Raw genomic sequence first — 14,809 nt, 5'->3', positions numbered from 1 at the left:
AGAAAATCTTTTTCATAAATTGAAAACTTATCTTTTATAAACTTTCCATTTTTAAGCTTGACAAGCTTTGTCACGCCTCTAATAAATTCCATGCACAAACTAACCTAATATATTTATAGTAATCATTAGATAAATAAATTTAACAAAAAGACTTATATTCTCTAGTTAGTTTATCTCATCAATTGTTGTATGTTAAAGATACTTGGGCTTCACGCAGATCAAGATTGAGTTCCTGTTGTCCTTCACTCACCAGCTCCTTGCTGGAACTACGCAGGCCAAGTTCTTATGGAACTTGGTGTCTTCAACGCAGACCAAGTCAATCTTCTCAACTTGCTGTCAAGCTCCAGTTAGAGAGTTTCTCTTCATGTTCCTATTAGGGAATTCAGTTAGTTCCACTAAGAAACTTTTATTCTACTTTCCTTGGAGTCTCCTTGTGTCTTCATAGACAAATTACTCTTCCACTTCCAAAGTCAACTTCAACACTTAGAGAAATTGTATTAGTTGAAGTTTGCTTTTATTCATCATCATCAAAACTCTTAAGCTTCAACACACGATAAAACTATTGAGATACAAAGAACATGCCAATTGATTTAGATTGTTTCACTAAATCAATATACAAGAAATTTGTGAACAAGTATTTGTAAAATGAAGAGAAAATGCTCTAAAAAATTTGCTCTCAAAGAAAGCAAGTTAAATGATGTTTATTGTCTTTTTATCTTACATCATACATTCACATTAGAAAACCATCTCTATTTATAGAAAAAGAGGGATATAAATAAAATAGTGTCCCCCTTAAAAGTTATGTCTTTTCACCCAAAATACATCAACGTAAATTAATTGTAATAAAAATCATAATCAACTATTTACGTTACTAATAAGTACATGAAAAGCTAGCAAAAACTCTTCTTACTCAAAAGACACCAACATAAGTTACTTTACAATTACGTTTTATTGCTATATTTCAATTACTGCTTTACTAACAAAACTGTATATCATTAATTTCTCCAACTCCCAATGATATAAATGTGAATCCAAAAGCACATTTAATTTATATATGTTTCAACGGCTAGACAAGTACTATTTGGCGACACAAAGAAGAAGTCCATCTTATTATTGCTATTGACCACAGTCCCAGCCTTGGAGGCTACAATTGACTATAAATAAGTGATCAACTTTTGTACTTCTTATCACACCCAAGAACAAGTTATAGTAGTTGAGTTTAAAAATGGCTTCCTCAAAGGTTTTTCTAATTGGCATCATTTTTGCTGTTCTTTTTCTCACTCCTTGCGTTGTTTCAGCTCGTCAGACGGCTGAGCCTATCTCAACTCAAAAGACGCGTAAGCTTCTTAATCTTTGCTATGTCATTTACTTATGGAGAACATGTGTTTTTCTTTTTATATCTTATGATTCCAAGTTTTTTTTTTTTTAACGATTAATAAAAGAAAATAAAAAACTGACTCTGTTATATTTATTGCTTTATTCAATTATAGCATATTGAGGGATTAAATTAACAACCTCCGTTTTTTAATTAATTGTCCTATTTAAAATTTTTGATACTCCAAATCTTATTGAATCTACTACAATTATAAGTATAAATATATATTTCAAAAAGTAAAGTAGGACAATAAATTAGAAATGAAAGAAGTATATCAAATTGTACAAGAGAAAATAAATGCCTAAAATTTGAAGGCAACCAATATAATTATGGGCATTTTATGAGGGTTGGTGATGGGTGTAGTAGAAAAGATAGATGTTGCTAAAGAAAAATTATGACCACCATTGACACGAATGTGCAACCAATTAATTATTATGTTCTTACAACTTACAAGGTACTATGTTTCAAAACCAACGCAAGTCTTTTTTTTATTTTTTTTTTAATTACTTACTTACTTAATTAATTAATTAATTAATTTTATATTCTCTATTTGTACAAACTCAAGTCAGTCAAGTGCAATTTTTAATTAATAACTCCAAATTCTTGTGAGAAAAGTTAAATACAGTTGATATTTGAACAATATACATTGTTGGTTTTTTTTTCTTATAAGGGATTTGAACGATATAAAGGGGTAGTTTGGTTGGATCATTTCAAATGGATTGGAATGGAGTTAGAATCATTCCATCTAATTTTTTGTTAGGTTGAGGTTTTTAGGAATGAAATCTCATGCCTGTGGAATCTCACACCTACCCCTCCTCCTAAAATTCACGATCCATTCTATTAGTGAAGGATAGAATTTATTCCAACAATAAAACCAAACAATTTTGGACTAGTATTAGTTTTAGAATCCATACCTCTCTAGATAGTATGGGATTTCATACCAATCCATTCCAACTTGATGAACCAAACACCCCCTAGTTTATTGAGTTGAACCAAGAAAAGACATTATTTAAAGTATTTTTTTTTTTTAAATTAAAGTATATTGACTTGAACCAAGAAAAACTTTAAATAACTTTTTTTGAAAAATAAGAATTTGTGATTTCTTAAAAAAAAAAATAATAAAAAAAAAAAAGATTTTGTGATCAAGGTTTCCTCATTTTGGATACATAATCTAAAGTCTAATTAATTTTCGTGCCAGTAGTAAGCAAAGAAATAGAGTATAGAGGTTAGGAAAGAACCAAAATACGGAATGTATTTTAAGAATATCGAACTTTTAAACTTAGATTTTTCTACAATTATATCTTCAAAAGCACTTACTCCTAGGGATGTTAGTGGGCCGGGTCAAATAGGAGACACGTCTTAACGGGGCAGGGATGAGTCTTGATTTGGCGGGTGATGGGGCAGAGATGGGGATAAAAACCATACCCGCCATGGGTGATGGGGTGGGGGTGAATTTTAGGTTGTACCCGCCCTATCCTCACTCACCCCACTTCGTACTCGCCCTATCTCCACATCCATATATTTTTAAAAACAAAATTATATACTTTTATACTATTTTATAAAAAAAAAAGTATGTAAAATAAAATAGTAAATATAATACTTTGTAATACACTTATATTATAAACAAAAAAATGTGTAAGATTAACAATAATTTTTTTTTTTTGCAATCTTTATTAATTATGAAGCATTGTGTATTTGGGAGGCGGGTGTTAGGTAGGGATTAAGTGGGTGTGGATATCTAAGTGGGCGTTGGGGCGGGGATGGTTTTGGAATAGTACCCGCCAGGGCGGGGATGTGGATGAATTTTAGACCCGCCGCGGGGATGGGGATGGGGATGGAGATGAGTATGAAAATTTTAGATGGGGATGGGAAGGCCAACATCCGCCCCGCCCCGCCCATTAACATCCCTACTTACTCCATATCATCAAAGTGGTTTTTTTTTTTTTTTTTTTTTTTTTTTTGGAAAGACTATCATCAAAGATATTTATTGCAAACTACTCCATAATATATATATATATATATATATATATATATATATATACTAGGTTAAAATCCTATGCAATACATGGTTGTTAAATATTTTTGAGAATAATATTACAAATATAAAGTATACAAAAGATATTCAGAAATATTTTATTTGGGTATATATGGAATATGATTGTTAAATTGGAAAGAAAATATCATAATGTATAAAAAGTTTACTTAAAGATTTTGCAAATTAAAAAAAAAAAAAATAAAATACGAAAATGGCGAAAAAAAAATTTCACAAGATAATGACAAGTGACATGAAAGGATTTGCTTTTAGTACATGTTAATAGATAGATATCTTAACATGTGTATTTGCTTTGCAGAATCTGGGATGCAGCGCAATGGTAGACCTATTTACTATCGTAATCCACCGAGTTACGGTCCTGGTTATGGATCTAGACCTTGTTCTGGATGTTAAATTTATACAACCTATGGTTCTTAATGTTCTATATTACACTCTACTTATCCTGCAATATCTACGCCTTTCAACTCACTTTCTTACCTTCACCAACATTTTTTTTTTCCTTGTACTCGTGATCATTTTACACTTTTAATAACCTTCTTCCTTAAATCCTTAATTATGTACTGTGCAAATGAATAAGTGTTAAGATCTGTTGAAAAAGAGTTAGGATTAGTAACTAAAACAAATAATTGAGCGAGTGATGATAGTATAATGTTACATTTTGTTTGTGTTCGTTTTCCAGAGTTGATGGTTTTATTTTATTATGAATTATTTCTTATATTTGTACTCCTCTCCAACTTTTACTATATGTCACAATGTCAAGAAAGTCTCCTCATTTTCAACTCTAGTCTTTTTTATTAATTTTTTTTTCTTTTTTTTGAGGGGGACTCTAGTCTTTTTTATATATACACAATACATGTGACATTGTGACATCGCAAATCTTCGTCTCTTAAGCTCTGTGTTTTAACTTCTATTTACTTAGTAAGGTTTTACTCATTTGCTAATACTCTTGCCATAGATTATTGATTAAATTTGAATTATTAAATAAGGATACTTGGAGATGTACTATTAACATATACAAATTACTAAATATTTTATAGTTTCAAAATTAAAATAATTACTAAGGAAAATTTGTCAATTACTACCTCTAAAAAGGGCGGTTTGCTATTCACTACCTTTAAAAAATAAAGTTGTTTATTACTATCTCAAAAAGTGATTCATTTGTATGATTATTATCTTTGGTCTTTTCGACAAATTAGCCCAATATTGACGTTACTTATCACCTTAAATATAATTTACATTAAAACTAGTAAGGAAAGCCATTGATAAGTGATTAAATAAGATTAAAATGACATAAATTACATTTTTTTGACTAAAAGTAACGTCATAATATAATTTCCATTTCTTGGCTAAAAAGATGACTAATAGTTTAGGAAAATTTGTTAGGAACTACCTACCTAATAGGTCATTTTGTCAATAACTACTAGCTTAAAATTTTTATTAAAAAAACTACCCCTTAAATTTAAAAAGTTTGATTGGCACTACCCATATTGATTTTCAGGCAATAAAATCCGATAATAATTGTCTTTAGAAAACCTACAGCAATGAAAATATCACATCTAGGCCTCAAGAGGTCTTTGAATAGTGAACTGCTAAACACCACTCGCAAATCTCTACATAAAGCCCATAAATTTGAAGTAAAGTGACACTTTTGCCCTCAAAGTAAAAAACACACTCTCATCTTCTCTCTACTCTTTACTGTCATTTTCTCTCTCTAAAAACTTTTCTAAAATGTCGAGGCGACAAGGCAAGGAAGTGGCGGCACCGGTGGCGGGAGGAAGGCGGTTTCGCGGTGAAAAGGTATATTTAAATTAAAAAAAAAAACAACCGGGAGAGGTAGCGGCGCCTTACCCAGACGCCACAGCCACCGTGGGGGCGCATGGCAGGACGCCACAGCCACGGTGGCGGCGCCTGGCCAGGACGCCACCTCCTTTTTTTTCAATTTTTTTTAAATGTTTTTATTTCGTTTTTTTTTTCCATTTTTTTTATTCTTTTAAATTTTTGTAATTTGTTTTTTTTTGGATTTTTTTTCCACTTTTTTTTTTATTTTTTAAATTATTATTTTATATATATTTTTTTTTGTTTTGGGTGTTGTTTCAATTTTTTTGGTTTTTATTTTTTTGTTTTGGTGTCCTCTCTCTCTCTTTTTTTTTTTTTTTTTTTTTTTTTTTGTTTTTTTGGTTATTTCTTTGTATTTTTGATTTTTTTTTGTTTTTTTTTTTGTTTATATTTTTTGTTTTTGGTATATTGTTTTGTTTATGTTTATGTTTATATTTTTTTTCAAATTTGTTTATTTTTTTTATGTTTATGTTTTTTTTTCCGTTATTTGTATATTCTTTTATTTATTTATTTTGTATTTAGTTTTTTTAAGTTAATATTGTATGTTTTGGTGTTTTTTTTGTTTTTGTGTGCATTTTTAGACTTTGTTGAATTTTTTTCGTTATTATTTTTCGTTATTTACATGGAGTTAGGCATCGCATTTTGGACCTGGTGCGGGGAAGAGTATGGACATTGTAAGAAGTACGATCTACTCAATGGAGAGCTTGAGGCCCAGACACGTTAGATCCCGTGGTATTTCGGCCTCGGCTCGCAGAGAACGGGTGCACTATTCTGAGGATGATGATGGTGATGAGGAGGAGGAGGAGGAGGAGGAGGATGCAGATGAGGATGTCGACGATCAGAGTAGACCATATGATGATTACGGTCCATTCAATCAGAGGCTTGATGATATGTATGAGACGCGTAGGGTAGATGTGCGTAAGGGTAGAGATGGTAGATTTGTTAGTAGATCTGGCACATCTTCTGCGTCCACTGTGTCTGCGGTAAGCAAAAAACGGCCGAGGGCCGTTAATGAATCTTGGGTAGTGAGGGGTGAGGTGGCTGGGGACCTGTAGACGGGAGTGTGATTCCTAGCTTTCTAGGACACATCGCTACCCGTATCTGGGAGGACCTGGAGAGGGCTTTGGATACAAGCATTTTGAAATGCCAAACCCGGAAAAAGACTTGTAACTTTTTGTGTAGTTGGGTTGATGCTTGGCCGGAGGAGAGCGAGATGGTTGGCCTATTGAGGGGCACTAGAGTGAGTCACCTTCCTGCCACCATGCACGAAAGGATTGACTCGACGCTGATCACGGCTTTCGTTGAGCGATGGCAGCCGGATACGAACTCTTTCCACCTTCTGCTCGGTGAGATGACAATCATGTTGCATGACGTCGAGGCCATCCTTGGGATTCCCGTAGAGGGAAACCGAGCATCTGTTGTCACTGATGCGGATCAGGCAGATTTACTAGCGGAGATGTTGGCGGTGGATAGGGCTGCGCTGTACACAGCGGCACTTGGTGTGTGGGATCACGACGGTGTTAAGATCGTAGCCGTTTTGCAGCGATGTTTGCACCCGGCCCACTGCACGTAGGACGCAGGACACACAACTGGCTGCATTTGTTTTTCTTCTTCTCGGGTGTACCTTGTTTCCGGATAAGAGCGGAAACAAGCTCAGGCCACGCGACATAGTTGACGCGTGTGAGCCCGACAGAGTAGGCCAGTTTTATTGGGGGTCGCTACGTTGGCGTATATGTATCGGCAATTAGGATTCTCAAGTCGGACTGATGCGGCAGGTATCACTGGATGTCTGACGTTGTTACAGACCTGGATATACGAGTATTTTCCTGCATTTCGACCACACCGCAACCCAGTTCCTATTGGGGATGGCCAGCCACGTCCCTGTGCGTGGAGTCCGCGAGTCGAGAAGAAGTCCATTGACCGCCTGCGATCGATACGGTTATCGTTTGATAGGATGTCCCCATTAGAGGTAAAGTGTTTAAATTATTTCTACTTTTATAGTTTGAGGCGTTTATTGTATGAATCTTACTAATTTACAAAAATGTGCAGGTGAACTGGATGCCTTTCGGCCAAAACCCTAGTAATAGGGTACCTAGGACCCTGTACACAGGACTGATTCAGTATCGTGAGATCGTAGAGGCGTACATGCCGCAGCGCTGTCTTCGCCAGCTTGGATTTGTCCAAGTTGTTCCTCCTCCACCAGCATGGCCTAGTAAGGAGGTCCGATTTGCATCGTCGAAGGAGTACGTCGTCCAATGGCCGGAAAGCATGATTGCCACGTGGGAGCAGTTTTCGATGGTTGCCCGCATATGGATTGAGCAGCTGCTGCGGCCGCTAACTAGGGTGACTGCCATGTGTGACTAGCACTACATGGAGTGGTACAACCGACACTCGCACCCGAGGTTGATCAGAGACCTCCACCATGGCGACGACGCCGATGATGATGATGTGCCACCGGCCACTACCGTGGATGCGGTACGTCTCATAAAACATTTGTTGTTGTGTTTTTTTTTTTCTTATAATACGTCGTTATTGAATTTTATGTGTTTTATTGTGTGTAGTGGATGAGAAAGATGATGCAGGTGGCACACATAATTTTTGAAAAAAAGAGACGGATGCATTAGGCAGAACCACGATTGATGATATGGAACGGGCTCTTGAGCAGTGGCAGTGGGCGTCACAAAGGGATTACTAAATGAACATTTTGTACAGTATCATAGTTGTTTGTAAAAGTTGACATTATCTTTTTAGTTTGTAACATTTGAAATTTTTATTTTAAGTTTTTAGAATTTGACATTATCTTTTTAGTTTTTAAAATTATTATTTTAAGTTTTAAATTAGTGTGCATGCAAGATATAAATTAGAATATGAAAATTAAATAAATGGAAAAAAAAATAGCAATAACAATACAAGGTCACATAGAAAAGGTAGGTGTACACGGGAAAAACTAAATGGCAACTAGATTGTTCCACTACTGCACCCGGGCATGATACATCGCATCCTAACCCTCTACGCTTGTTCTACGAATGGTGTACCACTTCGGTATGATCGTTGGGACCGGAAAATCGGGTGACAGGTCCAATCGGATAAAATGTCTGTATGACAACCTAAGAAATCCAATAGCAACCTCTCTTACCGGTCTGGTGACGGTCTCACGCGAACACCAAGACAGAACCGTGGTACATGGATAATAAGCTCGACTATGCAAACCAAGGCCGAAATGCATGACTGCACACTTGTAGATGTTTGCAACGGCAAAGAGATCAAGTTGCGCGTCGAACCAATGATTTTGAGCGCAAGGTCCTCCTCCCCATCGGATACGCTGCAGAGACCTATCCAAGTCCTGGTCGTGCACATGGCGATAAACACCTCGGTTTGAGGTGATTTCACTGTACATCAACTGACGCACTAAACCGTATTTGTCTTCACCCATCTGAAACACATCAGCCACAACCCAAAACCCGCAGTTACCATCTGCAACCACATCATTCCACTCGTCCAAGAATGGCATCATGATGTTAGGGATCCTGTCCTTATATAGAAAATGTTCAATGCCCATTCTACCTATTGCACACATCAATAAACGCAATTAACAAGTCAGCAGTAAACTAAATGAACACTCTAAAAAGTAAATTAAAGTAAAGTACCGTACCTGTGCCGGGCATATTCACCGACGAGGAAGATTGGCTACCACTTGATGACGATGTACGACCACGAATGTACTCAAACCCACTCCTGTTCCGCCGTGGTTGTCGACCCCTTGGTCGCTCGACCCCTTCAGATTCCTCTTGATCCAAGCACGACGTGTTGAACATGTCATGAAGTACATGGGTAGCACTATGAATGATTGAAGGGTGGCTGGAGGACACTTGGTCAAACATCGAACGAAACTGCTCCAACTCCTCTTGTTCACGGTGGACCGTCTGTGGAACAGCATGCTCTCCGATCACGAGCGTCTGCCAGAATGGATGAACCTGATCAACATGTAACGACGCCCTATCTTGCGTAATTACGCGGTGAATGGCCACTTCATCACCCAACTCCCTGATAGTCCATGAGTCACTGATATAGCACATCCGCACCAAATAGCCACTTCATCACCCAACTCCCTCATCCTGTTGTGCTCGCTCAGAATCAACCCCAAGCAGTAGTGTGACACACGACCATGGAGAATATTAAATATGAAATGGCTATACATCATGCCATGTCGCCGTCTGGAGTCCTCGAGAGAGTTCTTGATGTCGTTCTTCTGAGTATCAATAGCCTTGTTTATTCTCTCGAACAGTGTATCCAAAGCAGAGGTGGAAGAATTAATCCAGTCCTTCAAAGCTCTATGAGCGCTCTCAACTCTACATGTTGTAGTGTTTCCAAAATGAAGAACTTGGTTTGTCCAATATTTGACAAACTTTTCCCTCTGAGGTACCCACTGCTGCATCACATAGTCTACGATTGTCGGGCACCATTGTTACGCATCCTTGAAGTTATCTAAAGCTCGATCGTACTCTGCCTCCGTGGTAGCTTGCAGGATCTTCCGCCACTTACCATTTACCAATCTCTCTGCTGAATCTAAATTCTTGTTGAAAAGGTTGTAGGCTTTGACTTTCACACAGTTGTTGATGTGCCATGTGCACAGTAAATGGCTCGACTCCGAAAACTGCTCCGCTATAGGGGCAAAGAGACCTCCCTCACAATCACTGACTATGGCTGATGGCTGAACATTTGGGCCAATGTAATTTCTCAACTTCTCCAACACCCAACAGTAACTCACAGCCGTCTCATCCTTCATGACTACATAACCAATCAGAAAGTTCTGGTTCGTTGAAGCAATCCCAACCATCTCAACCAGTGGGAACTTGTACTTGTTTGTCTTGTACGTTAAAATCGATTAAAATCACAGATGGCCAAGACGAAATCATATCAGCACAATCAGGATGCATAAGGAACAAATGAGTCACCTCCGATGTGTCTTCATCAGATTCAAAACCAGTACAGGTAACCACGTGCTTGTGCCTGGTGTAGAAGCTGATGTATAGGGTTCCTTCCCTCTGACCGTTCAAACCTCAATTTCTGTCTGACGTTGTAGATGTGTCTTCGGTTTAGCTGGTCTTCAGGAAATTTCTCCAACACAGATGCTAATATTTTAGCAGGCTTCACTTGAGCATCACTCATTTCTTTTACAACTAGTTTTGCAGCAGGACTTAGACCGCTTAACTGTCGATGACCCACTTCATATACTATCATCTCATGGTTGTGATACCCCTATTTACCGTAACCCTTCACTTCCCAACCGTCACGCCTTTGCTGTTGTCGAACCTTTACTCTGAGCTGACACCCACAACCTTTCCGCTTTGAATCAAACCGAATCGCTTGATTGAAATCTCGTTCCTCCCTTTTACGATAACGGTCACATCTCAAAATGCGATCCATTCTACCATCCCGTTGAGATTTATGACTTCTACTACTAATCAAAAACCTGATATAATTGCAACCTGTTTTGCCCAATCAATCGCTTGTTGAGCATCTTCGAACAGACCATCATGTACAAAAATCCCATTATAATCATTTCCGTCTCCACCATAATCCTGCAACAATAACATATAAATATAATCACATAAGGATTAAATTAAATTAATACATTTGACACAAAATTAACACAAAAGTAATTTCTAAACTTTAAATTTCTAAATATCATTTCCATATTTAACGCATAATACATTTAATGTCTAAATTTACACATAATTAACACAAAACTAACACGTAATTATATATAAAAGTATTCACACACATACAAATTAAAACATACTTTTGTTTATTAAAACATACAATATGAACTACAAAAAAGTAAATAATAAATAAATAAATAAATAAATAAATGAATATACAAATGACGGAAAAAAAAAATATAAACATAAAAAAAAATTTAACAAATTTGAAAAAAATAAATATAAACATAAACAAAACAATATACCAAAAACAAAAAATATAACCAAAAACAATAAAATATAAACAACAAACAAAAAAATGAAAAAGATAAACAAAAAGTATTCACACACATACAAATTAAAACATACATTTGTTTTTTTGAAAATAATTAACACATATTAAAACATAATGTCAAACTAAACCATATTTTTGTTTTTTTATAAATTATTCACACATATTTCAAACATAATTTCCAATTAAATTTTGTTTTTTTATAAAAAAAATTATTAACACACATTTAATTTCAAATTTATCAAAATTAAAAAACAAAAAAAAAACACAAAAATAAAAAAAACACAAAACTTTAAATAAAATTAAAAATATATATATACGTGGCTGTGGCGCCTGGCCAGGCGCCACAACCACGGGGTTGGCTTCCCTGCCAGGCCCCACCGTCACGGTGGCGGCGTCCTGGCAAGGCGCCCTACCCACGGCAGCGGCTTCTCGGCAGCACGCTAGCCGCCACTTCGTATTTTTAAACGGCTACGTACCTCGTTTTCTGGCGACGATAGCGGCTCTCCGGTGCATCTCGCCAACGATGACGGCTCTTCGGTGTCCCTCGGCGATCCAGTGCTGCTCCACATTTTTGGTGAGAGAAAATTTGGTTTTCGGTAAAAATTAAAATAAGGGCAAGATTGTCAAAATTTTACCAAATGTGGGCTTTAAGTAGAAAAATGTGGGCGATAAATAACAACTCTCGAATAGTGTCATCTTCATCTCGTCTAATCTTCGAATTTGTATCTGGAATATTAGAAAATAGTATTGTATACTAAAAATCAAAAAAAGTTAGAATAGTTTTGCTTTTGCGTTGTGGCTTAATAGGTCTCGGTCGTGACATGACGACTTTCACCAGGGCACGATAATAATGATATGGTGTGGCAATTTATAAGGTGAATATGGACATTGACATAGTGGCGGATCCAGGATTTTCAATTCGGGGGGACAAAATGCTTAACTTACAAATAGCTTAACAAAAAATAAAAACAAAAAAAATAACTCAAACACACAAATTGGTTAATACTTAGTATTAAAATTTCAAAATAAAAAACATACTTAGTCATACAATTCAAAATGATGAAAAAAATTACATAAACATTACATTAAAATTACACTTTCATCCTTCGAGTCTTCATATTTTGGAAGCGTTCAACAACTTTTTCATCGGAAACTCTTAAGAAGACATCCTTCTCAATAAAAGTGACCAAACAATCATTCATAAGTTGATCACCCATGCTATTTCGCAACTTATTTTTTACACATGTGTCATTGCAGAAAAGACTCTTTCAACACTTGTCGTGGCAACCGGAAGAATCAACATCAACTTTATAAGCAAATGAATAAGAGGAAAAGTCTTATGCTTATTAGTTTTAACAAGCATCATAGAAAGAGAATTAAGGTCATTTAAACCTTGAAATCTTTCATCATTTAGCATATTCTCCATGAATATATCAAGTTGACATTCAAGAGTCATCAAATCAAAGCTTGAAAATTCTTCGGGATAAAAAGAGGCAAGTTTAAGTACCTTATCTTTATCAAAGGATGAGAAGTTATCTTTAGGACTTAAACAAGCCATACACATTAGTATCTCCATATTCCTCTCATTAAATCGATCATCAAGTTCTTGAAGAAGCAAATCAATCACTCTTAAAAAAATTCCAACCCGAAAATGATGTTGATTTGTTGCTTCTTCAACAAAACGTCTTGATCTTCCTTGAGGAACATAAGGAGAATCCATAGTGGGAACAACAATACCATGTTTAGCACAAAATGAAGTTACCTTGTTTAAGAGAGTATCCCATCCTTGCTCCCTCATTTTTCGCAACACTATTTTTGTGTAAGTGACAAGTTCCATGGCATTTACAATATCTTGCTCCTTTCTTTGCAAAGCAACACACAAATCATTAGTGTATCCAAAAATAGTCAACATCAAGTAAGCAATAAAAACAAAGTCAAATGACTCTAATTGTCCTAAAGCAATTTGAGCTTTGAACTTATCTTCCGATACACCATGCTTCCCAATGTGTACAAGTACCTTAACAATTGTAGGAAATAAGAGGATGATGTTTGAAAGAGACTTGTAATGAGAACTCCAACGAGTATCCCCGGGCCTTTTCAAACCAAGTTCTTGATTTAAACCCGATCCACTCACAATATCCCCTACATCCAATGCTCGAGCAACTTCTTGAGCTTGATCTTGTCGAATCATTTCTCTTCTCTTGCAAGAAACTCCAACCACATTCAATAAATTTGCAAGTATCTCAAAAATCCAACCACAACTATCATTCTTTTTAGCAACGGCAACTAGTGTTAGTTGAAGTTGATGAGCAAAACAATGTATGTAGTAGGCACTTGGAGTATCATTATTCATAATCAAAGTCCTAAGACCATTTATTTCACCTTTCATGTTGCTAGCTCCATCGTACCCTTGCCCTCTTATCATAGATGGACTCAATGAATGTTCAACAAGTAAAGACATGATTGCATCTTTAAGAGTTAAAGCGGTAGTATCACCAACATGAACAATGCCTAAAAATCGCTCCATTACCTTTCCACTATCTCTATTAACAAAGCGCAAAACAAGAGCTAGTTGTTCTTTTTGGGACACATCACTTGACTCATCGGCTAATATGGCAAAGTAATTATCACCAACTTCTTCTATTATGTACCTAGTTGTTTCTTTGGAACAACAATTAATAATGTCCTTTTGAATAGAAGGGGAAATCATTTGACAATTTTTAGGTGCATTTTCAAGAGTATGTTGTCTTACTTCCTCAACCTTTTCTCCTAACAATTTCAAAAGCTCAAGGAAATTACCCCTATTATATGACTCCCCACTTTCATCATGTCCACGAAATGCCAAACCTTGCCCCAAAAGAAATCTTAAACAAGTTAAAGATGCATTCAAGCGGATAAAATATTCACTCTTAATCACCTCACTTGCATTGTCAAACACATTCAAGATTGATTTTTTTTTTCATCTCTTAAATTCACATATTTCTCATAAGCAAGATTATGAGCACTATTAATTCCACCAACATGCTTCTCAAATCTTTCCGGTTTATTCCATGCCCTAAACCCTCCATCAACAAATGCATCACCCCCCGAATAACTATCAACTTCATTCTTGAACAAGTAACACACAATATAAAATGCGGCATCTTTTTCAATACTATACTCAAGCCAATCCCATTTCTTGAACCAATGAACACTAAAGCAACGTAAACCAGACACTTGTCTTTGAGGAAAGTCATGAGTTTTTGGTTGGCAAGGTTTTTTAAGAATATAACCCCTCCTAACTGCATTTCGTTCATTTGCGGGGTAATCCATTATGTTTATTCTTTTTCCCGGATCATGAGGAAGAAGTTCAACATCGTATACCAATTTTCCTCCAATGGTACATTACAAGTACTTGAACCACCCATTTCCATATCATCTTCTTGACTTTGAGGGGAGCTTAATGAAGGAGAGTTATTGGACTCATTTTCATGGAGTTTCTTTCTTTTAAACATGAATTGTCGAAGATCGGGTTGTTTTCTAGTAGCCTTGGATTTGTTTGAATTAGG

At 36.1% G+C, this 14,809-nt stretch overlaps 1 protein-coding gene and 2 long non-coding RNA genes across 3 annotated transcripts; 2 read left to right on the top strand and 1 right to left on the bottom strand.

The window, feature by feature from the left end:
• Positions 1–921: 921 nt before the first annotated feature.
• On the top strand, positions 922–6,059 carry LOC110728854. Its single transcript, XR_002512782.1, has 3 exons — positions 922–1,337; positions 3,727–5,225; positions 5,897–6,059. It is a non-coding gene; the product is annotated as an uncharacterized LOC110728854 (long non-coding RNA).
• Positions 6,060–6,145: 86 nt separating this feature from the next.
• Positions 6,146–8,094, top strand: LOC110728853. Its single transcript, XR_002512781.1, has 3 exons — positions 6,146–7,233; positions 7,314–7,739; positions 7,826–8,094. It is a non-coding gene; the product is annotated as an uncharacterized LOC110728853 (long non-coding RNA).
• A 4,404-nt stretch (positions 8,095–12,498) lies between these two features.
• On the bottom strand, positions 12,499–14,573 carry LOC110728888 (zinc finger MYM-type protein 1-like). Its single transcript, XM_021908556.1, has 2 exons — positions 14,267–14,573; positions 12,499–14,108 (listed from the first exon to the last, which is right to left on the bottom strand). Exons 1-2 carry the CDS (start codon positions 14,571–14,573, stop codon positions 12,499–12,501), a joined length of 1,917 nt encoding a protein of 638 aa, XP_021764248.1.
• Between the last annotated feature and the right edge of the window lie 236 nt (positions 14,574–14,809).

Source organism: Chenopodium quinoa, unplaced genomic scaffold, assembly GCF_001683475.1.
Source record: "Chenopodium quinoa cultivar QQ74 unplaced genomic scaffold, ASM168347v1, whole genome shotgun sequence".
Taxonomy (NCBI): domain Eukaryota; kingdom Viridiplantae; phylum Streptophyta; class Magnoliopsida; order Caryophyllales; family Amaranthaceae; genus Chenopodium; species Chenopodium quinoa.
Note: the sequence above shows the minus strand (reverse complement) of the source record. Positions and strands in the feature narration are given on the sequence as shown.